At 43.6% G+C, this 27,605-nt stretch overlaps 1 protein-coding gene across 1 annotated transcript; it reads left to right on the top strand.

The window, feature by feature from the left end:
• The first annotated feature begins 802 nt into the window (after nucleotides 1-802).
• Atic (5-aminoimidazole-4-carboxamide ribonucleotide formyltransferase/IMP cyclohydrolase) lies at nucleotides 803-25,415 on the top strand. Its single transcript, XM_005070526.4, has 16 exons — nucleotides 803-937; nucleotides 1,139-1,265; nucleotides 4,250-4,326; nucleotides 5,983-6,049; nucleotides 9,171-9,259; nucleotides 9,632-9,783; nucleotides 10,084-10,240; nucleotides 14,004-14,129; nucleotides 15,188-15,295; nucleotides 16,058-16,143; nucleotides 17,195-17,284; nucleotides 18,902-19,030; nucleotides 21,395-21,487; nucleotides 22,456-22,638; nucleotides 23,870-24,025; nucleotides 24,544-25,415. Exons 1-16 carry the CDS (start codon nucleotides 919-921, stop codon nucleotides 24,661-24,663), a joined length of 1,779 nt encoding a protein of 592 aa, XP_005070583.1. The 5' UTR covers nucleotides 803-918; the 3' UTR covers nucleotides 24,664-25,415.
• Nucleotides 25,416-27,605: the final 2,190 nt, after the last annotated feature.

Below are 27,605 nucleotides of genomic sequence, written 5' to 3'. Positions count from 1 at the left end.
TATTAAAAATAAAAATATGATTAAAATAAAATTAATAGTATTAAAATATTAACATTAAAAAATAGGGCTGTGTGCACAGCAAGATGTGCTTATTTTGTGTGAAAGGTGTCACTTAAAAAGAAGCTTATGGCCGGGCGTTGGTGGCGCACACCTTTAATCCCAGAACTCTGGAGGCAGAGGCAGGCAGATCTCTGTGAGTTCGAGGCCAGCCTGGTCTACACGAGCTAGTTCCAGGACAGCTTCCAAAGCCACAGAGAAACCCAGTCTCGAAAAACAAACAAACAAACAAAAAAAAGAAGCTTATGTGTTCAAATTGCAAACTTTTAATTATTACCACTCTTCTCAGCCAAGCTTGAAGGAAAAGATCATTTTACAGATTTGCAAGATGGTGATCTTGATGTAGACTCCAGGCCATTTTATAATATGGTACGAAAACCTCAAGTGATGGTCAATTTCACTTCTTTTGGGCTCTCAACTGATCTGTAGGTCTCATGCTTGTTCCACAAACCTGTAAAAGAGGGGAGCATGGTAGAAGGCTGCGCAAATTCTGACTTCGCCCCCAACTGGGAACTGTCTATTTCTATAGTTAGTTTCCCAGAATCGGTGCTCGGGCCTCGGCCGCACCCCCCCCCCCAAAAAAAACCCGCGAAGCGCGGGCGTCCACGCCCAGATCTGAGTTCGGAGCCGGAAGCCCGCGGGTGCACGTTCCCCGCTCAAAATGAACTGCAGCCCCGCCCAGCGGCGCCTCCCGCTCCAGGCTGCAGCTTCGCGGGGCGGGGCGGGGCGGGGCGGGGCGGGGCCTCGGGTTACGTGGGGGTCAGCACGGCCCGCCCACCGCTTCCTGAACCGCGGGGTCGGGCTTCCCTGCGATCGCACGTGGCCTGCCGTCTTCCTTCTCCGCGACCCTGCGCTGCAGCCATGGCTCCCGGCCAGCTCGGTGAGGCCCTCGCGGAGCATGGCCCGGTTTTGCCTGCCCCAACCCCGCCACCCGCCCGTGCTGCACGCTCTGGCCGAGCTGGGGAAGCCCCGGGGCCGGGCCTGCAGACTGTGTTGGGCCTACAGTCGCATGTCCCCTCCCCCAGATCCGGGAGGACGCGTGCAGAAGCCCGCGAATAATGAGAAATGTCTTCTGTTTCAGCTCTGTTCAGTGTGTCTGACAAAACCGGCCTAGTGGAATTTGCCAGAGACCTCGCATCTCTTGGTTTGAGTCTAGTTGCTTCCGGAGGCACGGCGAAAGCGCTCAGGGATGCTGGCCTGGCAGTCAGGTAAGGCAGTAGGTAGTGTTAACGGTAAGTCCGTGGAGAAAAAAAGGTTGTGACCACGTTTAACCCGGAAGAGATGTAATCCTGGCACTGTGAGAAAAATAACCTACTCCCAATCACGCTGTGAGGCCCTACAGCCCTAATCATTTGTGGAAGAGGAAACTCCCAGGTAACAGCATAACAAACAGTAAGGGCCAGAAGTTGGGTCAGAACTTGAGAGATTTGACTTTCAGAACCCTAGCACTCAGCCACTGTCTGCAAACATTAATTTAGGCGGGCCATTTGTTAGGCAGAGCAAACACAGATTCTAAGTTTCCAAGGCCTGGCTTTAACAGCATGAAGAGAAGATGTACATCTACCTCTTCAGTTAGCATCTCTGTGAAAGTACAAGTCATTGGCTGGCTCACAAGCTGCTCATCACCTGACCGGACAGTGGGAAGGGTGATTGACAAGAGTTGCCTTGACTTATTAAGAAGATATTTTCGTTAGAATCGTTTTTTGCTCTGGTGACTCCCATGAGAACTCAGGAGTATCAAGGATAGCAAGACGGTTAGGCTCTGTGAGGTGCAGTTGAGTCCTGTGGGCCAACTTGGTGTCCACCATTGTTGCTGTTGCATTTCAAACTGAAATATAAGGCGTTCTTACATCGTGTATCACCCAGTTTAAAATGTTGATCAGATGGTCATTCATATTTCCATGCTGCTGCCCAATCCCTGCTTGCTCCCATTATACCAGCAGCGTTTTGATTCTTACTCTTCTGGTAGTACTGAGGGTTGACTCCAGTGTCTTGCCCAGTCAGCTGCTGAGCCCATATCCCTAACCCATCTTTTAAAGCTTTTTTTTTTTTTTTCCTGAGGCAGGGTTCCTCTATAGCTTTTTGGAGCCTGTCTTGGAACTGCTCTGTAGACCAGGCTGTAGATAGTTTCTCTACCTCAGGAGTGGTGGGATTAAAGGTGTGCTCCACCACTGCCCAACTTAATTTAGAAACTTTAAATTTAGAACCAAATTTAAATTTAGGGCCTTGAACTTGTGATCCTCCTGCTTCAGCCTCCTTGAGTGAGTGTTGGATTGTAGATTATCTTTTAAAAATTGAGAATGAAGGTGTCTTTTCCTGCAAAGAGTGAGTTTGTGTGTGTGTGTGTGTCTGTGTGTGTGTGTGTGTGTGTGTGTGTCCTAAGTGATTTATTTAGAGACTGACTTAGTCAAGTTCACTGAGTGGAATGTGGACAAGTGGGGGGCTTGTTCCATTATTAGTTCACAAGTTGTTCTAACATCTTTTCTTGTAGATTATCTTTTAAAAATTGAGAATGAAAGTGTCTTTTCCTGCAAAGAGTGAGTTTGTGTGTGTGTGTGTGTGTCCCCTAAGTGATTTATTTAGAGACTGACTTAGTCCAGTTCACTGAGTGGAATGTGGACAAGTGGGGGGCTTGTTCCATTATTAGTTCACAAGTTGTTCTAACATCTTTTCTTGTAGATTATCTTTTAAAAATTGAGAATGAAAGTGTCTTTTCCTGCAAAGAGTGAGTGTGTGTGTGTGTGTGTGTGTGTGTGTGTGTGTGTGTGTGTCCCCTAAGTGATTTATTTAGAGACTGACTTAGTCAAGTTCACTGAGTGGAATGTGGACAAGTGGGGGGCTTGTTCCATTATTAGTTCACAAGTTGTTCTAACATCTTTTCTTGATGGTCCGTATTAGATAGGTACATATTTGAAACAGAGCCACAAAAAAGTAGCTTGTCCAAGGCCATGGTGCAGTTAGCTAAGAGGTCAAGATTTTCTCCAGAAGTTGACCATTGCCTTATGCAGCAAACCAATGAGATCGTCATTAGTGGGTGCAAGAGAAGCTAATTGCATTCTCTACATACAGACTTGGAAGCAAGGTTTTATATTTTATATTATGATTTTAGTGACATACTGTTCGTGCAGGTAGGCAGGGGAGAGGACAACGTGCAGAAGTTGGTTCTCTCCCGCCTCGTGGAGCCCAGGGATTGAATTGAGATTGTCAGGCTCTGAGGCAGGTGCATGTACCTTTTTCAGAGTCTCTTAATGAACCAGGAACTCCAGTTTAACTGGCTCACAATGTAGCCCCGAATGACCTAGAAGTCCAGGTCCTATGACTTTAGCCTTCTGAGGCCTGGAATTTCAGGTGTGTGTGACCAAGTCCAGAGAAGGTCTTCCCCATCCCATGAGTCACTAAATTCCCCACCCCCTATGCATAGTACTGAGAATTGAATCCAGGGTCCCATATAGTCAAGCAAATGCTATACAACCAAGTAATTTCCCAGCTCTTGTAAATTTAGTTTTTCTGGTTTCTGGGTGGTTTTGTTTTGTTTCTGTAGGTCCTAGTGCATTGGAAGCAAACTCTACACCAAGCTACACTTCTAGGCCAAAGATATTTTTAATCTTTTTTTTTCTTGCTGTTGTTAAATTCTCTATAAATGATTCAGTTGAATTTCCTTCTTTTCTTTTTTGTTTTTTGAAATGGGATTTCTCTGTGTTATAGCCTTGGCTCTCGTGAAACTAGCTCTGAAGATCAGGCTGGCCTTGAACTCACAGAGATCCACATGCCCCTGCTTCCCTAGTGCAGAGATTAAAGGCATGATTATCTTGATTAAAGATAATGACATACTTTCTCTGTAGACCAGGCTGACTTCAAACTCACAGAGATCCTCCTGCCTCTGCCTCCAGAGTGCTGGAATTAAAAGCATGCGCCACCAATGCCTGGTGACTTTCTCTAGAAATTGTAAAGTCACTGCTTTAACACCTAATTGATTCTCTAAAACATTTCATTCAGAAAGCATAACCTTTTTTTTTTGTAATGAATAAAATTTTACAAGTCTAGCATGGTGAAAAAAATAATGGTTTGATATACTTTTGTAAGTTGGACTTGAAAAATAGATCTGTTGAACTGAATCTAGTAGTTTTGGTGGGAGATGATTTGAGTATTGGAAAATGGTAATTTAGTAATGGTTTTATTACTCTGTTTTCAGAGATGTGTCAGAGCTAACGGGGTTTCCTGAAATGTTGGGGGGACGTGTGAAAACCTTGCATCCTGCTGTCCATGCTGGTAAGTGATTGTCACATTCAGATTATAACAGATATTTTAGTCAATAGCTTCCAAGGACGTAGGAAAAAGCAAGTAAGTCATAAGCTCAAAAACAGTTTTGTATAAAGTGTACTAATGCTGTGTTGGTTTCTTTGCCGTCTGATTTTCTTCATCCATTAGAATCCCCTTGGAGTGTAACTGGCCTCACTACAAGACAAGGTCACATTGTTTTCCTCTGTTGCTGTTGACCTAATAATAGTTTAGCTGATCTGGATTGCAGTGTTCCCATGTTATGGTCTGATTGTACATTTCTGCAGAACAGAGTTAACACTGTAACTGACTCCCAAAAAAGAATGTGACTTTTGTTCACGTGTCTAGCACGCACAGCAAACCCTCTAAACAGTAACAGCAGCAGGAATTGTGTTTCTGCCTTGCAAGCTACAGTCAGACTTATAGCAGAAGGCCAGAAAGGTAGCCCTGGAGGGAAGGCTTGGCCTCAGCAGTTGAGAGCACTGACTGATCTTGCAGGGGACCCAGATTCAGTTCCTGGCACCAACGTGGCAGCCAGCTCACAACCCCATGTAACTCCAGTGTCAGGGGATCCAGCTCTTTCTTTTGACTTCCTTGGGTACCAGGCATGGGTGGTGCACATACGGATAGTACAGGCCAATCAGTCATGCACATAAAGTAAAATAAATCGAAAAACAGTAAAAGGAAGAAAAGCCTGAAAAATCAGCCATGAGCTATTACTTATGAATCTGTAGCTTGAAAGAGTGGCAGAGGTTGTGTAAAAATAAACTCAGTTTTCTGGGTTTGGGGATGTGTTTTGCATAAGAAAAAGGTATTAGATAGATTTGTTTTGGTTTTTGAGACAGTCTCTCTTGGAGGCAAGACTAGCCTAAATTATCTGTATTCCGTACTGGGCTGGAGCTCTTATCTCAGTGCTGGGAAAGCAGGTGTGGGCCACCAGACCTGGTAAGATTGAAGTATTGAGGGAAAAGGTGTTCTGTTGTTGGGTTTGTTGTTTCAGTGTCTTGCTGTGTAGCCCAAGCTTGGTGTCAAACCTGCTATCCTCCTGCTTTGACCTGGGTGCTTAGAGTACAGGCTTGTACTTCTGTGTCTATTGTTAAAACTCTTAATTTTTGTCTCAGAACTCTTCAACTATGTTAATGTTCTTTAAGAATATTAGGTGTTTGGTACATTTGCACAGGCCTATAATCCTAATACTTAGAAGGCTGATGGGAGGGCCATTTGAACCCAGGAGTTTAAGACCAGCCAGGGCAATAACGTGAAGCCCTGTATTTGGTGTAGTGGTGCATGCCTTTCATCCCAGCACTTGGGAAAGGCAGAGGCAAGTAATCTCTGAGTTTGAGGCTAGCCTTGTCTACAGAGTGAGACCCTGTCTCAGACTAAGAATACTAGAAGGTTTACCTTATGACTGATGGGATTACACAGTATAAACTGTTTCTTTTGTTTGTTTGTTTTGGAGAGACAGGGTTTCTCTGTGTAGCTTTGGAGCCTGTCTTGGAACTCACTTTGTAGACCAGGCTGGACTTGAACTCAGCTGAGATCGACCTGCCTCTGCCTCCTCAGTGCTGGGATTAAAGGCATGCGCAACCAAGGCCCAGCCTGACTGTGTTTCTGACCTTATTATGTACCTCCATTTTATTACATTAGGAATCTTGGCACGAAATATTCCAGAAGATACTGCTGACATGGCCAGACTTGATTTCAACCTTATAAGGTAAAGCGTTTGAAACTGAAGTTTGAGTGAGTTAAAAGACCAAAGATAAGTAGTGCTAAACCTGTTGTCTCCTGCCCTCGCTATATAAACCCTTTCCTGCATCTCCCATATGATATGTGACTTGTGTGAGCATTTTAATTTTGCCAGGTTAATGTTTCCAAACCATGTAATTTAAGTTACAAACAGCCTTTGCTTTGTTGTTTATCGTGCATTTGGAGCAGACATCCCACCACTGAATTAAGCCCTTAGCCTCAGTCTTTGTTTTTCAAAAGTTAAGATTTAAATTTCACTGCATAAAACAAACGGAAGTACTGCTTCCTTTAAACATCCACGATAGCTTTATTGAGGTGTGGTTTGCCCATTATATAATTCAACCTATTGAAAAGATGCAACCTGATGGTCTTAAGTATATTCAAAAGAAGTTGTGAAACTACCATATTCATTGTTAGAACATTCTTGTCTCCCATCCACTTCTGTACACCCCTGTATTTGGTAGTGTCCGGCCTCACTTGGTTGCTGATTTCTCATGATTCTCCCTCTCCCGTTCTGTGGCTTGTTTCTTGTGGTGTCATTTAACCGCCACATGTTTTGATTATTTTGATGATGTCCAATTTCTTTCTTTTGTAGCTTATGCTTTTGCGGTCATACCTAACACACCTCATTATGTTGACGATTTTTTTGCTTATGATTTTGTGGTTCTAGGGTTTGCTTGTTTGTATTTAGACAGAATCACAACTGTGTGGTTGAGACTAGCCTCTGCTTCCCCACCTTCCTGCCCTAACCTAACAAATGCTGGGGTTACGGGGGTGTGCCATTTTGCACCCAATTCTGTTGAGTTCTTTTTTATATACGCAGAGGTATGAGGCAGAGATCTAATTTGACACGGTTGTGACTGTCCCATTGTCCCAGCATCATTTGCTGAAGGCTGTTCTTTGCTCCATGTGGTTCAGGCATCCTTGGTCTCTGTGGTTACGCCAGTGCACATTACTACTGTAGATCTGCAGTAAAATCTGAAGTAGACAGCCATGGGTCCTCCCACTCTATTTGAACTGTTCAGGGACCCCTACATTCTCTTAAGTTTAGGATTTCCATGTAACACTTGTAGGAGAGGCAAGGGGGACTTTTATAGGGTGTGGGGATTATTGTCTGATACAGCAAAAAGTCCTCTAGCTCCTGAATGTGAAATTTCTTTCCTTTTTGAGAAACATTAATTTTCTTTAGTTCCTTTCAACATTGTTTTGTATTTTTTCAGTGTCTGACGTTTTTGCAATTTTATCCTTCAGTATTTGATTCACTTTTGTGCTGTCATTACGGCATTGTTTTCTTAATTTCCTGTTCCGATTGTTGTTTGCTAACATGTATTATTACAATTGATTTCTGTATATTGATCATAAGCCCTGCAGCCTTGCTGGACTCATTTATTAAGGCTGATAGGTTTTCTTAACAGCTTAGGTTTTCTCTGTGTATGAATATCATTTCACTTGGACCCAATCCTGCTGCCTTCCCTTTAATTTTCTTTATACATTCCTTAGGCTAAAATGTGGCAACATACTGAATAGAAATGGTTAAGAGTGAATATTCCTATTTCTGAATCTTGGGAGGTAAATATTGGTTCTAAGATAATCAATAACCATGATGTTAGATTTTAATTACATTTTGTCATGTTGAGGTACTTCTACAATCCTGAGTTCATTGATGTCTTTTAAAGATCTTAATTTATTTGTGGTGCACACATGCTGTAGAGGCTCGTGACAGTCTGAGGGTAGATAACTCACAGGAGTTGGTTCTCTCCTTCCACTATGTGGGCTCTAGGTGTCAAAGTCAGTCATCGTTCTTGGTCACAAGCACTGTAACCTCCTGAACCATCTTACTAGCCCCTCGTTAAGTTTTAGGTGCTAAGCTAACCCTGCCTTGCTGGGATGCTGCCCTGCTTGGCTGCGGGGTCATTCTGCTTTTTGTGTTGGGCTGACAGGTTAGCTTTTGTGTCAGCTTTCATGAGAAGCAGTAGCCTGTTAGTTTCCTTGTGATGGGGATCTGGGTGACAGGCTTCATCTGGTGAGCTGTGAAGTCCTCCTCCTTCCGTCATACTGGTTTTCAACAGCTGGGCTCCTACTGCGATCCTGGGATGGACCACAGTGCGTTTGACCTTCATGTTATACCATACTTATGACGTCCCTGGAGGCAAAACAAGTGTTTTACCCTTTGAATGCTGAACTGTTTTCCTCATGAACAAAGTCTGTTGGGAAAATAGTGTAAATGTGAACGAATGTCCTAGGTAAAAATCACAGTCTAAAATGATTTTTTTTTAATGTTTGTTTTGTGTTTCAAGACAGGGTTTTTCTGTGTAACAGTCCTGGCTGTCCTGGAACTCGCTTTGTAGACAAGGCTAGCCTTGAATTCACTAAGATCGGCCTGCCTCTACCTCCCAAGTGCTGGGATTAAAGGCGTGCACCACTGCCGCCCAGTGAAACGAGATTTTTCTATACTCTTATAATTTTGATTTCTTTTTAAAATAAATCCCAGTACCAGGGAGGCAGAGTCAGGCGGATCTCTGTGAATTCAAGACCAGCCTGGTCTACAAGAGCTAGCCAGGATAGCCGCCAAAGAGGAAGTCTGGAAAAACAAACACAAAATTTGTTTTGAAGTGGGAGTTTATCTATGCAGCCCAGGTTGATCTTCTGAATGTTAGGATTATTCTCACTCCCAGCCAAAAAAAATTTTTTTTGAAATTTGAATGGTTTAAAGTAATAGCTGGCTAAGGCTGGGCAAGCATCAGACTTGCAGGATGGTCTGGGGGGGATAGCATGTGCTGATGCTATGCTCTGCAAGTGCCTCCAGACCTCTTTCCTATATAACTTCTAACTTCTATCAGTTTCAAGGTGTTGGGGCTAGACACCTGTTCTCAGCGGTTAAGAGCACCTGCTGTTCTTACAGAGGACCCAGTTAGGATTCCAGGGCCCACATGGCCCCTCACATCAGTTTGTGACTAGTTCTAATGTCCTCTTTTGGCCTCCACGGGCACTGCACGTATGAGAGCATGCACACATGTGGGCAAACCCATGTAAACAAAGTCTTTAAGAAAATAATTTGACAGTCATTGCTGCTTCTCCTTGGTTGTCAGAGTCGTTGTCTGTAACCTGTACCCCTTCGTGAAGACCGTGGCGTCTCCAGATGTGACCGTTGAGGCAGCTGTTGAGCAAATTGATATTGGTAAGTTGAATAAACACCTCACAAGGGTGGAGCTTGAATTCTCTTTGCCATTTTGTTTTTGTTTTCCTTGTTGAGTATTTGCAATATTGTTTCATGTTGAGACAGAGATTTGCTACATTGCTGATCCTCTTGCCTCAGTCTCCAAAGTGCATAAATTCTGATGGTGTGTCACCACATCCGGCTTAGAAAATATTTCATAAACTACTTAGACAATATTAAAGTGAACTATAAACTAAATATTTTGTGTATTATACGGGCTCATGTGGGCTATGTCCCCTAATTTTTTAAGTCAGAAATTAAAGTAGAAGTATTGTGCACAATGACCAGAGAACTCATCATTGACTGATAGCAATATGTATTTGTTCTTCAAAGGCGGAGTGACCTTACTCAGAGCTGCAGCCAAAAACCATGCTCGAGTGACAGTTGTGTGTGAGCCAGAGGACTATGTGGCAGTGGCAGCAGAGATGCAGAACTCTGATAGTAAGGACACCTCCCTGGAGACCAGACGCCACTTGGCTTTGAAGGTGGGGTGCACCTCTGTAATTCTGTCTAGTAATGTCCAGGTAGTCCGCGTACTAGTTTAAGTCATAATCAGTTTTGCTAAATATATCAGCTTTCCACACTCTGCTTGGGGAGTCTGTCCTTTTGTTAAACATAGAGAAATCAAGTATTAGGGATATTCTGTCGAGTCAAAGGCAGAAATGTTAGTTGTGCTATTTAGGGTTATGAGAGGGGGTGGCGGGGGGCGGCAGTGGTATGGCTATGTTCCTAAAAGCATCCTTGGGAAGTGTTCTTAATGTCTCACAAAGTGCAACTCTTTGTAGGCATTTACTCATACTGCACAATATGATGAAGCGATTTCAGATTACTTCAGAAAGCAGTACAGTAAAGGAATTTCCCAAATGCCCTTGCGGTATGGGATGAACCCCCATCAGACGCCTGCCCAGCTGTATACGCTGAAGCCCAAGCTTCCCATCACAGGTAAAGTATAAGGAGTACGTGCAGACACCTGGCTTCCTCTGAAGTTGCTCCCGTTCAGAATATAAACTAGATTACTTGGTAGTGTAACCCTTCAAAATCGAGGTACCAGGTGGACTGTTCACACCGGGTGTCGGAGTGGCACAACGTCCTGCACTGCTTGGCAAACCACGGGTCCTGGCTGATAAACAAAGCTCAAGTTGGCGATGCAGTTTTTGGGACATTGTGTTTTGGAAGACATGAGGTCAGGTGGCAGTGTTGGGATTTCCCACAAAAGGGCCTCGAGCAATCCTGTGCCGTGTCTGTAATTGGTAGCTGAAGCAGTGAAGGGGGGGTGGTAGGAAAACCTGTGTATTCAGTGCGTCGAGAGCTACTGTGTGTTTGGCAAATGTTACAAGAAGTGATTTCCTTGATGGCCTAGAAGGCAGGTGTAGTGGACCAGAATAGAAGTGTGAAGTTGCATAGTGTTGATGGACCAGTGGTTGAAGAGCACGGGCAGTTGCTACACTAGCCTGGCGACTGGAGTTCAGTTGTTCTCTGAGCAGTATACTCGTGTCTGTACTTACCCCACACATGCACATACAATACGGTAAATAATTTTTTTAATTTAAAAGAGAAAGAAATGACAATGATGGCTCATTCTTTGAACTGAGAATTAGAGCTGTGGGTTTGTAGTTGAAATGTGAACACATACATGTCTACTGACTCCAGATAGGGACCAGTAACAGACCACAGATACCACCAAAGCCCAGTGTGGTGAACCAGTGGTTTTTACTGTGATTACTTACAAGAATATTGGAGAGGTTCTGCAGGCAGCTCAACAGGTTGGAGAGTGTCCTTTCCAGGCAGCTCAATTGGTCTAAGTCTCCCAGTAGACCCTACAGCTTCTTTAGGTACCTGGTAAATCTAGTCAGTTTCAGGAACTTCCTGCACTTAACCACCTTTGCTGTAGGGTGGACTGTTTCACCTCCTTTTTAAAGTCCTGTGTCCCAAATAAGAGTTTTACCTAGGAGCCGGGCATTGGTGGCGCACGCCTTTAATCCCAGCACTTGGGAGGCAGAGGCAGGGGATCTCTGTGAGTTCGAGGCCAGCCTGGTCTACTGAGCAAGTTCCAGGACCGGCTCCAAGACAATACAGGGAAACCCTGTCTCGAAAAACCATAAAAAAGGGGGGGGGTTACTTAGGAGGCAACAGCTACGTGCTGTTTTGTAGACTTATAGAGGGATTTTCGGTGTTTCGCCCTGTTTGTTCCCCCTGAGCAGGAGGACGGTGGGAAAGGGAAGAGAAGAACTCTAGGTGTGGAGCCCCAGCCCTGTCTCTAGGGTCAGCACATGCTGAGAGTCAGCACATGCTTCGTTCACACTCTTGAGGCTAGCTGTACTAGTCCATGTTTTCCTGTTGGCTTCTTGCTGTCGCGGCCCAGGAAGGGTTGGAAAGAGCAGGGTCGGAGGTTTGAGGGTTTCAGATGCCCTCCAGGGAGGGACAGGTTCTATCACTGCTCTGCCACAGCCACATCTTATACCTAATGATCCCTAAGTCCCTCAGTCACCCCAGAGTCTCCCAGACTGTGCTGTCTGTTTTGCTTCCTTCCTGGACCTTCCGGTTCTGTAGAGCAAGTAGTCTTAGCAGTGTGCATCAGGCGATGCCTTCCTTCCTGCTGCCTCAGTTCTGCTTCCTGAGTTTCCCCACCGCCCCTTTAGCTCTGTTCCCAGCACAGCGCAGCCTCTACTCTAGGTCTTGGTATTGACAGACCCCTGCACTCAGGCTTCCTCCCCTCTCTCTGCTCTTCATGGTCCTGGCTGCAGTTTTTCAGGTCGTAGCACCTCACACCAGAGTGGCTGACCCTTTTTGTCACCTCATCCAACTTTACTGGTTCTCCCGTTGGGGTGACAGCCCCTGAAGCAGAAACCTGTATTGCATTTGGAGTCTTTATGCATTTTCATAAGAATTTCCAGGGCCGGAGTGTCACCTGTACTCTGAGAAGCTCTGTATTCCACTCAGCACTGAAAAATGGTTTTCTTCTATGCTGTGTGAGTTCATTGTTCCTTATGTGTTTGTATGGCTATTTCATTCTTTCAGAATGTAGAACTATTATTTGTATTCATGGCAGGGAGGTCCCAGGCATGTAAACAGCAGCTTCTTGCAAGAGATTCATTCACAGGATTTCTCCCAAACACATACTTATTTTTACACCAGGAAAAAAAGTAGTTTGCCTTTTCATGTGGTTTGAATATTTGGCAGTGGTATAATTAAAATGTACATGCCTGTCTAGAACAAAGCTGAAGCAAAGAATAAAGATGGACTTGTGTGTTTATTTGACTTTTGTGTTTTGTCTGGTTTGTCTCTGGTTTTGAGACATCTCGTTATGTATTCCTGGCTAGCCTGGAACTCACCAGGCTGGCCTCAAGCTCGTGTGGCGCTCCTGCCTCTGTCTCCTGAGTGCTGCGGTTGTAGGCATGCAGTACAATGGCTGCCTTTGGTGTGACTGCTTTCTTCTGGCCGGAACTGAGGTGGTGCCTGTTTCATCTGTGAATAGATGAAGCAACTGGAAACGTTTCTCTGTAGATCTCTCTGTTGTCTAAGCAGTTACTGGCACCTCTGAGACGATGGTGTGTGAAGGGGAATTAGTACTCTGAGCAGTGTTGACGCATGCGTTCCCTCACACTCACTCAGCTACCGACAGAGGTGGGAGCTGGAGATGGGATCTGAGCTCACTGCTCTTTCTTCTGCTTTCCCTGCTGTGCACCTTCATGTAAGGTGTCTCATGTAACAGTTTATTGCTTGCTGTGACTTTGTTTCTTCCACGCCTGTTAGCTAAGTTCTGTGAGGGTATCCTGTGGCTTTCTTTTGGTTGGGGAAACTTGTTTAGAGACAAGGTCAAAGTCTCCCCTCATCCCCATCCCCAGAGAGTGTTGGGATTCCACGCATGCACCGATCTGCTCTGCTGCTCTTGCATTGCAGTCTGTGGTTTGTTTGTTTTGACTTCCTGCGTTGTCATGGAACTCCTGTGTAAGCCAGACTAACTTTGAACTTGGTGAGATCTGCCTGCCTCTGCCTAGCGAATGCTGGGATTAAAGGCGAGCACCCCTGTGTCCGGCCTGCATCTTCTGTTGCATGGCTCTGAAAGATGAAAACACCACTGCCTCTGCCAGTCTTGTGCACCCACGCGCTTTAACTTGTACCATAGTTATTGGTCTTTTTGGGCTTTTGTTGTTGTTGTTGTTGTTTAGTTGAAGGCTTTATGAGTTGTGATATGTACTGTCACTGTAGTTTCCATGAATATTTAATCTTATTCACAGGGATGTAGTACATGGCTGGTTTTGTCATTGTTGCCCAGTCTCTCTCACTGTTGTATTTCTAGTGTGCAGTTGCAGGGGTAGGGTAGGGGGTGCATGTCTGAAGATGACCCAAGTGCAGTTGCTCTGCTGCTTTTGAAATTGGGTTACTGCTGTTTATAGATATCTGTTTGCCTCATGTTTACTTTTGAGGGGCTGGGGGTGGTTCTTGAGACAGCGTCACACTATGTAACCCTGGCTGTCCTTGAACTCACTATGTAGACCAGGCTGGCCTCAAACTCCCAGAGATCCGCCTGCCTCTGTCTCTGCCCCCAGCCTTTGATTACTTTTTGTAGACTCTCAGTTCTCAGCCTTTTGACTGAAATCACATGCAAGTTGTGTAGCCTAGACGTTTTTTTTGGAGGAATGTGCATTATATGTGATCTTATTGAACCTTCCTGTTTAATGTGTGTGTGTGTTTCTGTGTGTAGTTCTCAATGGAGCCCCTGGATTCATAAACTTGTGTGACGCTCTGAACGCCTGGCAGCTGGTGAAGGAGCTCAGGGAAGCAGTGGACATCCCGGCTGCGGCATCTTTCAAACACGTCAGCCCGGCAGGTGAGGCACTACTCCAGAATGCCCTGGAGTGCTTGGGTTTTTGTTTTGTTTTCTCTCCAATTTTCTCCATTATTGGTAAGTTTTGATGCCAGTTATATAATCTGGGACATTGTAGACCACTTCTGGCAAGTCTTGACAATAGTGTCGGTACAGTTATGTGCAACTTAGAAGTATACACGTAATTATATGACATTATTTGAAGATAGAGACATTGCTCTATTGGCTCTTGCAGCGTCATTCTGAAAGTTTAGAAGTGAAAAGGAAGTGGTATAATGTAATGAACCAGCTAACTGCTTTTCTGTGTCGAAAGTATTCCTTAGTAAACATAGAGACTGCTCTTGTACCATTCCGCTCCCATTTTTATTGAATGACATATTCCTTTGCTTCTACCTTCAAGTCCTTAATTCTATAATTTGGCTATCCATAATGTCACAAGGTCTGCTGGCAGTCTCGAGCACATAATTGTTCCTCACATTTATTGGGTGCTAAAGTGAAACGAGTGAGGAAGAAATAACTGTTTTTGGACACTAAGCAGAGTCAGAAATGCAGTGGTCTGGCTTCCTGCGCGTGCCAGTGTCAGGCTTTGGGGCTCTGCTTCCAGAGGCCAAAGAGAAAGTGCTCCTGCCCCCTGCATTGTTTGTTGGGTCTTACTTACCTCACTGAGTAGTTTTTGTTTAAGTTGGCACAAGTACTGGAAAATATGCTGCATAGGTGTTTGAAAAATACAGGCTAGGTCCTTGAAAAATGGGAATTTTTAAAATTTGTTTTGCTTTCTTCGTTTATTTTGTGGTTCTGGGATTTGAACCCCCCGTCCTTGCATGTGTTTTACCACTAAGATACACCTCTGGCCCTTTAAAAAAAATATTTTGATGTCAAATTTGAAAAGTAGCAATTTGAAGCTTTAGGTTATTTTATGGCTTTTTTAAAAATTGTGTGTATGCACGCTAGCAAAGGGGAGCCCAGTCAGTGAGTGCTTTACCTTGGTGGGATGGGGGTGCCCGTTCGGTGCTCTCCCTACCTGCCGCCATTGCTGCCCTACTTTCTGCTTTCCTTGCCAGGTGCTGCTGTTGGAATTCCACTCAGTGAAGACGAGGCCAGGGTCTGCATGGTCTACGACCTCTACCCAACTCTCACACCTATGGCCACTGCATATGCAAGAGCAAGAGGTCAGAAGAGAGACTTGTCGGTTAGAGGAGAAAGCAATAATAGAATCAAAGAGTGTTACCTGTGGCTTACATTCTAGGATTTAAATTGTCTTTTATGGTTTTTATTTAATACTTAAGATGAGTATATGTACAGAAGTGCATGTAGTATTTTAATGTAGTAAATGGAAACAATGAGATTGATACATTTTAAGAATAGATTTTGAATACATTTTTATTAGGAAAAAAATTCTATGGCTACTAAAATCACTAAGTTTGGTTTGACTTGCATTTTACGTACTCAGAAATACCAGATTCTTGGTTGTAATGACTAACTAGTTCCTGAGGTATTTTGAGAAACCTGGTACAGTTATCAGTTACAGCCAGAGGCAGCAACTGTAACCTAATGCTAAGGTCTCCGGCCTGCCGCTTCCTGCTTCTGTATACACAGTCTGTGTGGATGAAGACCTCTAGCCTCCTTCAGTAGCTGATGCTGACCTACAGCTAAGTGCTAATTTAGAAGGTAAAATTAATGACTACCTTCTCACCAGTTACTTGACTGATATATTAACTCCAGGTAATAAAGTAAGCTTTAGAAAAACTATATTCTTTGGTTTCCACATCACATATATAGTATGCCCACATCATAGTAGCAGAGTTTGGGGAGGCACATGCCACACCCCAACATGTTTATGAAACCAGAAAGGGATCAGAGAGGAAATATTGGATTTGATCACATGGATTTTTCTATGCAAGGAGACTTTATGGCTTAACTTTCACTTTCAGGGGCTGATAGGATGTCTTCATTCGGTGATTTTATTGCATTATCTGATGTTTGTGATGTCCCAACTGCAAAAATTATCTCCAGAGAAGTGAGTAGAGGTTCGGGTACTTTGATCCAGATGTAACTGAATAACTTGTTTCTAGGCTTCATTACTGTAGGACAGTGGTTGTTTGTGCCAGCTCCTTAAACTTTTGTTTTTCCCAAGTTCGAGACAGGGTTTCTCTGCGTAACATTCTTGGCGATCTGTAGACCAGGCTAGCCTAGAACTCACAGGCTAGCCTCTGCCTCCCAAGTGCTGGAATTAAAGGTGTATGGTAGCACCGTCTTGCACGGTGAGGAAATAATAATGGACCTTGCTATAAACGCATAGAGATCTGAATGACTAGGGCAGAGGAACGTAGAAGCTACTCGATGAACTAGCCGTCATCACTGAGCACCAGGTTTGCATCCCACCATTAGTGCTGGGAAGCAGAACTAGAAGAGGCAGCTCAGAGAGGAAATCAGACAGTGGTCAGGAGGGGTGGGGGTGACTGTATGTACATGGTGTTTAGTTACTTTAGGGAATCCTGTGGCTTTGAGGCATGCCACTCACAGGTCATGCCTACACTGAGACACCTTTGTCTCTGAGTTGCAAGATGACAAACGTCTGGGATCTCATCCCCATGCGTTGTGCTTCTTGCGCCAGGCTGGAGTGATTCCTCTAGTGCAGGCCTCAAGCCCACTCCATGAAGAGACTAGCATAAGAATGTGGTTTCCACCAGGTGGTGGTGGCACATGCCTTTAATCCCAGCACTCAGGAGACTGAAGCAGGCAGACCTTTGTGAGTTTGAGACCAGCCTGGTTTACAGAGCACGTTACAGGCAGGCTCAAAAGTTACAAAGAAATCCTGTTTCAAAAAATTTTTTTTAATGAGTTTTTCTTCCCCGAGGCTTATGTGTATATTAAAGTGAATCATCCATTTGTTCTTAGTTAAAACTAACAGAAAATATGATAGGATAGCTTGCAAAGTATAGTCAGCCATAAAGAATTAATTCTGTTGATAGTATTGGTACATTACTTAGGACAGCTAATTATTGCTATATTTTACAGAGTTATTCTCTGATTTCTAAAAATAAGAATTACATCTAATGTATTTACAGGTGTCGGATGGTATTGTTGCCCCAGGATATGAAGAAGAAGCCTTGAAAATACTTTCTAAAAAGAAAAATGGAAACTACTGTGTTCTTCAGGTCAGAGCAGTTCCTACATTAGATAGTAATTTAGTCTTCCGTTTCATTTTGTGCTTTTTCCCTGTGTACCTCTTTTTACAGAGGTGGCTTTCAGCTCTTTAGTGTGCTTGTCTCTAACCTTGTCTTCTTTCTTGCTGAGACAGGGTTGTACTGTGTAGCTCACGATGGTCTCTGACTCACAGCTCTCCAAGTGCTGGGATTAGGCACTTAGAGCAGCATCAGACTCCTCTACTCTTATTGTTTGTTTATGAAACAGGGTCTCACTCTGTAGCCTTTGGCTGGCCGAGAACTCAGAAATACCACCTGCTTCTGCCCCCCAGTGCTGCGATTAAAGGCATGTGCCATCACACCCTACCAGACTCCTTTATTCTTAATCTTATTATTGTTTTATACAGGTGGTTTGTGGGGTCTAAGATCCTTTGCTTCTTTTCTTTCTAAGTTTTATTTACATGCCGTCTTCTTCACTGTTACGTGGTAGAAAGCCCCCAGCCTTGTCTTCTGCCACTGTTACTCTTTTAAGTGACTACTCTGGATTTCTGCTTTGTCCTTCCAGAAGTAGAGCACATCCCTCCAGTGTTCTCATCTGCACTTCCTTTGTTTCTTCCTCATGTACCCTGCTTCACATCCTGGCAAGTTGTCTCATGTCTTTATATGGTTTTCCTAGGTCCCAAGACAAGTAGACTGGGCCACAGGCTGTGTGTGTCGGAGACTTTGTGCTGCCCCTATAGAAAGTGGGCAGCAACCTTAATGTCCTCATGGGCATGGTGTTTTTGAACTTTCCGTCTTTGCAGGTGGATGAAAGAGGCTTCTCACATTCACAGAGAGACCCTCTTCACATGGGACTGTTTTTCACATGCGAGCCATAGTTCTAGTTTTTTCCCATTTTATGTTATTTTTGCATTTATTTTTGCTGTGCTGGGAATTGAGCTGGGAAACCTTGTGCATGTTAGACAGAAACTCTATCACTGAGCAAACTCCCCGACCCTTTTTCTGTTACTTATTACAAGACAAAGTCTCACCAAGTTGCCCAGGCTAGACTTGAGCTAACTCACTTTGTAACCGAGACAGGCCTTGGACCTCTACTTCTCCCAAGTCAGCCCTCCCAGGTAGCTAGAGTAGCCCACATATACCAGTAGGCCAGAGCCCATTTTTAACTTGTAATTCAACTATTAGCTAAATTTCTGTAACATATTTTTAGGATGTCAATTTTGTGCCTTAGCCTGTTCTGGCAGTCTGTTTTATATGCTGATCCAAGAAAGGAACTGAAGGGTGGTAACTTGTGATGAACAAAACAGTGTGCCCATGGTGACTTTAGTGCCTGGCCATTGTACTAATTATATCCATACTAAATGACATCATCGTGCACCTTCATGTTAGGAGATTGGGTGTAACTTAACAGTAAAGTCTTTCTTTTGCTAGTATTTGGTTCTGTTTTCTGAGACATGGTTTGGCTGTGTAACTCAGGCTGGTCTCTAATAACCTGTTGTCTTCCTGCCCCATCCTCCCAGGTACTGGGATTAGAGGCATACACCACCATGCCCAGCCAGAATGAAAATTTTTATAGAAAATTTGAGACTATAGATGTAATGCTTGTAACTTTTAAAATTTGTGTCCTAGATGGACCAGTCCTACAAACCGGATGAAAATGAAGTTCGAACACTCTTTGGTCTTCGTTTAAGCCAGAAGAGAAATAATGGTGTCATTGACAAGTCGCTATTTAGCAATATTGTCACCAAGAATAAAAATGTAAGTTTGAAAATAACTGAATGATAATAACATGTCTATCTTTAGTACATATAAGCATATCATTCATTAAGGTCCATATTTGAAATTGGTAGATGTAGAAGCAGCTAGCTCATCTTCGAGTTGTCAGGTAAGCCTGACACATTAGAAGCTTATCTGTATATGTACATACATAGAAATGTGTCTTCAGTCATACAGCTGCAGCTGCGTATATTAGGTTACAGATGTTTTTCTGTACTGATGAATGTTGTTTTGCATTAGTGAAAAACCACATGACCACCCAAGTATAGAGATCTGTACCATGATGGGTATTTAGGTTGTTTCCCTTTTCAGTACTTGATAATTATTTTTAATGTGAACAAGTTTGTTTTTTTTTCTTTTGGTCACCCCGTAGAAGAGGTCTCTTCTTAGGATGATGACCTGGGAAGAATTGCTTACATGCAGTATTCCACTCAGTCCCTGTACGTTTTGGGAGAGAACTGTTCTCTGTATTGTAAAACTTACAGACTTGGGACAGAGTTTGTCTAAAGTTGCAAACTAGGGAAATGGATGAGAGGTGTGCATGTGTGTAGCTTTTTCCCTGGATCTGTGCCCATCAACATTAGCTTGGGGACCTGCTTCTCTCTGCTTCTGGAGGGAGACTGGTCTCTTCACCAACAGGGCATTGTAGCAAGAGTGGAAGATAGAGGAGATCTGAGACAGGCTGGTCTTGATTGCTGGGCAGGGCAAGCTGGCCACAGGAAGTCTTATCCCTTCTTAGAAATAGTGCTTCAGCTGGCTGACTTTCCTTCCACCCCCACAGGCATTCTCATACCCTTTGATCTAACTGGAAATGCCAGGGCTTATATTTGAAGGTGACTTCTAAGAAGTTAGCTTTCTGTAGAGTCTGATTATACATGTTGGCTCAAACAAAAGATGAAGGATATATTAATGTCTTAAGTTCTTTTAAAAAAAAACTCTTAAAACTAAACTTTGAATTTTGAGATTTAAGAAGTGTAGGTTCACATGCAGTTGCCATGGTCTCCTATACTCTATTCCATTCCTCTTTTACAGAGTAGAAGCTTAATTTGGATGAAGCCAAACGTAACTTTTTGTTTTTAAAGTTTTAAGTTTTCATTGCATGTATTGATTGCATATGGCAATGCGTATTATAAGGACATTTCACACAGTATGTGTTGTATGCTGGCCATGTCCCACCCCCTTTTAGTCCTACTCTGTTTAGTCCTCTTTGTTCCCCTAGACCGTTTTTCTTTCACATTCTACACGCTGTACATGATTTTAAAGATCAATAAATCTAGGGACCATAAACAGAATGTTTGTTTCTGAGAATGACTTAATTATTCACTGAATGTTATTATCCTTTGTAGTGCTAATTTTAATTGGTCTTAATAATAAAAACCTTTAGTCAGATATTGGGGTAAATGTTGAAAGAACAGACAAGCAGAGTAGCCAGACACTAGAGTTCTTACTTCTACGAAATCATCAGACATAAGGGGGGGGGCACTGAGTTCCTGTCTCTTAGACTGGTTAAGTTTCATGTAGCCCAATGTAGTCTTGAACTCCTGATCTTCTTACTTCCACCTCCCAAGTACTGGAATTAAAGGTATGTGCCACCACTGCCTGGCTTCTATGGCTAAGTAGTGGCTAGCTCTACCCTCTGATCTTCAGGCAAGCTTTATGCATTAGAGCACAAACAAAATATTTCCACAATCCTCAGTTACATCTCTTTTTCCATAAGCAACATAACTTCATTTTCTTTCTCTTATTGTGTAGTCTAGGCTGCTCCTCCTGCATCAGCCTCTGGGTACTGATTGCTGGAATAGCAGGCATCATGTATCTTTTCTTTTGGTATCTACTTAGCTTGCACATTATCCTCTTTTCTAATTTGTATCAAAGGAAGTGTCATTTGGGGCTATTACAGACTTGTTGCTGAATGTTGGCTTAGAATTTGTAGAATATTTTTAAATAGCTTCTTAAAATGTTCTCAGCAAGGCAAAAAATGGTACCATTTGACTTCCAAAAACAGCATTGATTGTGTGTACATCACAGTAGTGTATTGAAATTTAATCTCAGTATTATTTCTGAATCTGAATCTTATATCCTCAGATATTAAGGATATTCTGGTCAAAAAATAGTCATTTTAAGATAAATGCAGTATTTCACATCTTGTTGCTGAACAGTTGCCATTAGTTCGAGGGTGACACACGGGACACTGTACTACATTAGTCACAGATGTGCTGATGTGTTTCAGTCTTCAGTAAAGCGTGCAGCATGACTCGTTCATCTGGCTGTCATTGAGGGCCCTGACTGCCTCACAGGTCTGTCACGGTGGTGTATCCATAGCTTAAAGCATCCTGTATGTTTCAGCTGCCGGAGTCTGCCCTCAGAGACCTCATTGTAGCCACTGTCGCTGTCAAGTACACTCAGTCCAACTCTGTGTGCTACGCCAAGGATGGACAGGTAACCACACTGTTTCACAGTATTCAAAACCCATCCGCCTCAAGTACTGGGCGCTTGAAAGAGAAGACTTGCCAAGTTTCTCTTCCTGGTTTGTCAGTATTTACTCAATACTTTGGTGGACGGGAAACTAATGAGAACGAAGTAAGCAGCCAAGTACTAAGCCAGAGCCAAGTATTAAGTTGGTTACATTGACTCTTGCTTGGAGTGAGCTGGCTCATTTTGGATTCGTGAAACTGGTTTCTTCACTCAACACCCACCCCTTGCTGATATTTCCATGGACAAGGGACATGTTTCTTACGTAGCCTTTTATTTAGTCTTTGTAGCCTTTTGAGTGTCTGTCCTGGGCTTGTGTACGCACCCTCACCTCTGTATGTTGTGTTTTTAAGAATTTGTTCAAAGGGCGTCAAGGCTCGGGGTCAACCTGAGCTTGTTGAGCTTCCTGGACTCCCAGAGTTCCTCCTGCCTCTGCCTTGTTAGTGCTTGGGTTATTATTAAAGAATAATTTGAACATACACAGTGTACCAGTTTTAAATGTACATATTTTTTTACAAATTATGTGGTTTGTGGCCACTGCTGCAGACAAGGCGGATGACCCCCCAATTTTTTAAAAAGTATTTGTTTTTATTTTGTATGCATTGGGGTTTTGCCCGTATATATGTCTTTGGGAAGGTGTTGTGTCCCCTGGAACTGGAATTACAGACTGTTGAGAGCTGCCATGTGGATGCTGAATTGAACCCTGGCTCTCTGGAAGAGCATCCTGTGGTTCTGCTGAGCCATCTCTCCAGCCCCCGCCTTTCAGGGTTTTCATAGATGCCAACTGTTAAGATTCTTCGTTCTTTCATAGTCACTAAATCGTAACAAGCTGTGGCCACTGGTCCTTGGACAGGGTCTCTGAGGAGCCAGCAAAGCCACTCATGATGGACGCTTCTCTACTGGCGTCCTTTTAAAGGAAATGTCTGTGTTCCTAGGTTATTGGCATCGGAGCAGGACAGCAGTCTCGGATACACTGCACACGCCTTGCAGGTGATAAGGCAAACTCGTGGTGGCTCCGACACCATCCACGAGTGCTTTCCATGAAGTTTAAAACCGGGGTGAAGAGAGCAGAAATCTCCAATGCCATTGATCAATATGTGACAGACACCATTGGTGAGGTATGGGCTGATAATGTTCCAGGTGGGCTGTGTTGATTCAGTCATTGTTAGGGGCAGACTTTCACGGTATTACTACAGAGACTTTCTTGAAATCCTGATTGTCGGAAATCATTAAAATATCTTGTGGTCACCTTCACTGTTGTACCCTTTCTGAAACCACAAGTCTCTGCTTTCTGAGTTATGAGTATTGGATTAATTTTGTAGGCCCATACCCCTCCCCCCCCGGGTTATAATAGTCACTGCGAGGACTGTTTTTTACCCTGGTGTCAGTAGAGGCTTGCTATTGAGTAGTGTGGTAGACTTAAACTGTAAATGATCTCATCACCAGGGGCTCTCTTCTACCATACTTACAAAGGCCATCAGCAATTTCGTGTGGTTTTAGTACCTTTTCTGTTTGTCAACAAGAATATTCTCAAGGCGCGGTCCTCTCATGACTGCTTTTTTTTTTTTAAGTTTTGGTTGTTTAAGGTGAGGTCTTCAGTGTAGTGCAGGCTGACTGGAACTCAGCTCAGGGATTACAGGGTGTTCCACTGGGGCCTTCTGATGGCCTTGCTTCTTAATCCCATTGTGCTGGGGTTACATTTCAGTGTAAACTTCAGAAGTAACACCAACATCCAAGCAGTAGTAAGCACTATGGATTTGTTTTGATTTGCCTGCAGTGTATATGTGTAGTTCATCTACACAAACATCAGCTATCATCTGCTTCCTAGATTGGACATGAAGAATTGTCTTAAATGCTTTGGCGAAGGTATATAATAAGCTTATAAATTTAGAGATTGAGAACATAGTAGGCCTGGGACAAACTGAGTTACAAAAATGAGATGTAGTCTCAATCTCTCTCTCTCTCTCTCTCTCTCTCTCTCTCTCTCTCTCTCTCTTTTTTTTTTTTTAAGTTTTTTGAGACAGGGTTTCTCTGTGGCTTTGGAGGCTGTCCTGGAACCAAGCTGGTCTTGAACTCACAGAGATGCGCCTGCCTCTGCCTCCTGAGTGCTGGGATTAAAGGCGTGCGCCACCACCACCTGGCTTATAATCTCTTTGGTACTCTAAGAATAACCTTTCCTTTAATGAAAGTATTTTTAAGTGTCAAAGAGCTTCTGAAAATAGGAACTTGGGTGTGTCATTGTTTAGTGGACAGTCATAGGAAAATGCCCAAGTGGTCTCTGGCATTTGTGCTTCCCATTGGATAAAGCTACAGGTGATGCTGAGCTCACCTTGCTCCCTGGCTCTCTAGGGGGAAGACCTGGTGAAATGGAAGGCACTGTTCGAGGAAGTCCCCGAGTTACTCACTGAGGCAGAGAAGAAGGAATGGGTCAACAAACTGAGAGATGTTTCTGTCAGTTCCGATGCCTTCTTTCCTTTCAGAGATAACGTGGACCGTGCCAAAAGGGTGAGTGAGGGACCATGTGCATTGGGGACACAGAATTTTATAAGTAATTTCAGGCACCCATCTGCTTTTGTGACTGAGGGCGCAGCATAGAGCACCTGACCCTAGGTCCAGTCCCAGCACTGCAAACAAGAACTTAGTTGTGCTTCTAGGTTCCTTAGACTTGCATATTACAGCTGTGTTTATTTGATACAAATGGTGAATTATTTCACTTTTCTTTGTGATATAGGCATAAACCAAATTCTGTTGCTTTTCCTGAATATGTCGTTGTTAGCTTATGCTTTAGTAACAAGATGTATTTGTTTTTGTTTATGAACACACTTTATCACATACAGTGATTGGTTTGACTGCTCCTGTATGTGTGTACCTGCCCGGTGCCCAAGGAGGAAGAGTGGCTAGGAATCTCTGAGCCAACGCTTCTACTCCTGGTTTCTGCTTTCTAGAGGGAAGTCTTGTTCTTTCTAGATGTGCATGTCATTGTGTTTTGAAAGTCAGCATGGGCTTGGGGTTTTCCTTTGCAGAGTGGTGTGGCCTACATCGTCGCTCCGTCTGGATCCGCTGCTGACAAGGTTGTGATCGAGGCGTGCGATGAACTGGGGATCATCCTGGCTCACACGGATCTCCGGCTCTTCCACCACTGATCGTAGCTTCCATCGTTTCCCTGTTTGCTTATGTGCAGTGGATGATCGTCTGGGATTTTAAAAGCACCTCTTTAAAAAATGAGTCGTTTGCATCTTCATAATTGGGTCTAAGGTTTTAGGTAGTTGGGTCTTACTCTCTGAAAGGTATAGATTCCTAGCCCCAGTTACCACAGACAGGTTTATGTATATAGAACCTACCAGCATCTATGTCTCCTTGGAGCTCAGCTTTCAAGACAGCCCCTGTAAGATACCTAAAAGGGCAAGTTGGCCGGAGAAGCCAAGCTGCCTTATGATGACACCATCCCCACTGGGGATTGCTCTCCACAGGGCTCCTTTTATCGTGCCTCTGAGAAGCTTGCTTGTTTGTCTCCTTGACAAACAGCCAGTTATCCCCTGGGAACTGAATCCTTACCAATGGCTAGACAATCCTTTCCTAGGTGAAGTTGTCTGTATTTCAGCACCCAAGAACCCTCTTGAACTGTTTAAAACCTATATTAGCTATTGAGTAGCTTGTTTGGTACCTACAAAATAGACCCAGTATTCTTAGTGTTTTATCTAAAGTGAGCGTATGTGGGGGTAGGAATGTCAGTGCCTCCCTTTGTCAAACAGGGCGACATAACTGGGTCTGTGTCTCTGCCTTTGTGGTCCTGACTGTTCACATGGAGGACGCCTATGGTCAGCTGTAACCTCAGGTCAATAAGCCTCAGTCCTCTGTTTTTCCACTTCTTCTCTAAATAAAAAATGCACAAGTTTTTTTTGTTTTGGGTTTTTGTTTTTGTTTGTTTGTTTTTCAAGACAAGGTTTCTCTAGCTCTAACTGCTCTGGAACTTGCTCTGTAGACCAGGCTGATCTCAAAATCAGAAATCTGCCTGCCTCTGCCTCCAAGTACTGTGATTAAAGGATATATTACCACAGAAATTTTTATAAACGGTCATCTTTGTGAGTCATTTATGTGCTGACTGATCTTCCAACTCTTGGAATAGCCTGTTGAAACAAAGCAGACTTAAGTAATTATTAAAATACTGTGGCTTCTGTTAGGTCTCAGGGCAGGGATCCCTCGGGAGTAAATAAACCATCTTGCTTATGCTAACTGCCAGCCTTATGAATGAGATGCCCTAGAAATGGATCTTTCTGCTCCAACCTCTTCTCTGCCAGCATTTGGCTTTCACCTCTTGGGGGGCATCTGGGTCTTAGCTATCCCAAGGAGCTTTGTTGATCATCTGTTGCCGTACTAGGGATCAGAACCCAGGGCCTTCATGCTAAGCAAGCATTCTACCACTAAGCTATAATCTCAGCCTCCAAGGAACTCCTTAATTCCCAATTCACAGACACAGATACATACTGTTGGCCACAGCATTTTTAATTCTTTTTTTTTTTTTGGTAGTAATAAATAGTGAGTACAGATTTTGGCTCATAAATTATTAAATGTGCTGTCTCCCTCGAGTTATTTAGCTTGACTGAAAGTGAACATTAAGTGTAATTGGAACCATTTGTCTGCTTAACCCTATACTGCTTCATTAAGCTTACACATGTAATTCTAACCACAACCCTTTTGAGAATTTAAAACTATTGTGTCCACACACCTGGGAAGGGATGGTGGGATTCCAGCTTTCACATAATATTACTGCAAATAAAAACAGTGCTAGGACAATGGATTAGTTTAATTTTTTTTGTTTGTTTTCTTGTTTTTCGAGACAGGGTTTCTCTGTGGCTTTGGAGGCTATCCTGGAACCAGGCTGGTCTTGAACTCACAGAGATCCACCTGCCACTGCCTCCAGAGTGCTGGGATTAAAGGTGTGTGCCACCACTGCCCAGCTAGTTTAATATTTTTGATAGCGATACTTTGTGGAACCATTTTTTAGCCGCATATAAGCATGGTTGGCCAGTAGAAAACCTGCCTGTCATGATGTCATAGGCCACAAATGCCAGCCCTTGGAAGCTAAGACAGGGTTTGGGAATATTGATGTCCATCTGGACCATGTTGTCAACGCAACGCTACAAAGTAGAAAGAGAATCCCCATCTTCACAGTCGACTCCACAGAGTTCTTTGACTTGAAAGTACTGGGTTCAGTTTTAAATTGTGATCTCCCACCACCACCACCAGTGATGTTCAGTATATCACTCAGGCCAGACAGCAGCAAAAGCAACTCCCAGGTGAATGCTTACATGTGGACAGTGAATGCCTCCACAGTGTGCTGTTGGAAAGCCATGACGTTCAGTAGGTCATCGTCCATGAAGGCTGTTTCCAACTTGTGATAGGATGATGAGAGCTCAGCTCTGTCCTAACTTGAGAGTACATTCTCAGCAGGTGCTTTCATGACTCCCTACATAAACTTCTGTCCCATCTATGGATACCCTCATGTCAGGAATTACCTGTGTAATGCTTAATGTCGCTGCTTCTGTTGGAGTTTGTATTCCAGCATATTTTCAAATTCTGCTCCAAAATACATGGGTGTGTTGCTCCTGCACGCCCTTGCCGGCAATCACACAAGCTTGAGGCAGAATAGTTCGGGTATCCTCCCTTCAGGAACAAGGGTTTTGAGTAAACCCATGGCAGTGGCCCCATACAACAATGTTGATCAATTCTTCACAAAATATCTTAAGTTTTGTAGGGCTGTCAGCAGGTCCCTTTACTGCTTATCAACAGGCCAGAACATCACTCCTAAGTCCATGTCCCTGATGCCTCCTTGAGTCTGGGACTTAAGTTTTCCTTTTTGTACTTGGGGTAACCTGGTGGAGGTAGCCAGGTCAAGAAGTTCATCACTGCAGGAGAGTCTTGACAGTGAAGCAACTAAGTTTCCTAAAACGAATGGAGACTTCATAGCTGCATGTGTGATGACTGCCTTGAATAAATAGAAATGAAAACTTTAAATGAAGAGAACAATGATGGATCTTGTTTCCATGGCTCAGAAGACTCATAATGTAAAATGCCTGGATCATAT

Source organism: Mesocricetus auratus, unplaced genomic scaffold (assembly GCF_017639785.1).
Source record: "Mesocricetus auratus isolate SY011 unplaced genomic scaffold, BCM_Maur_2.0 Super-Scaffold_100010, whole genome shotgun sequence".
Lineage (NCBI taxonomy): Eukaryota > Metazoa > Chordata > Mammalia > Rodentia > Cricetidae > Mesocricetus > Mesocricetus auratus.
This window is presented reverse-complemented; position numbering and strand designations above follow the sequence as displayed.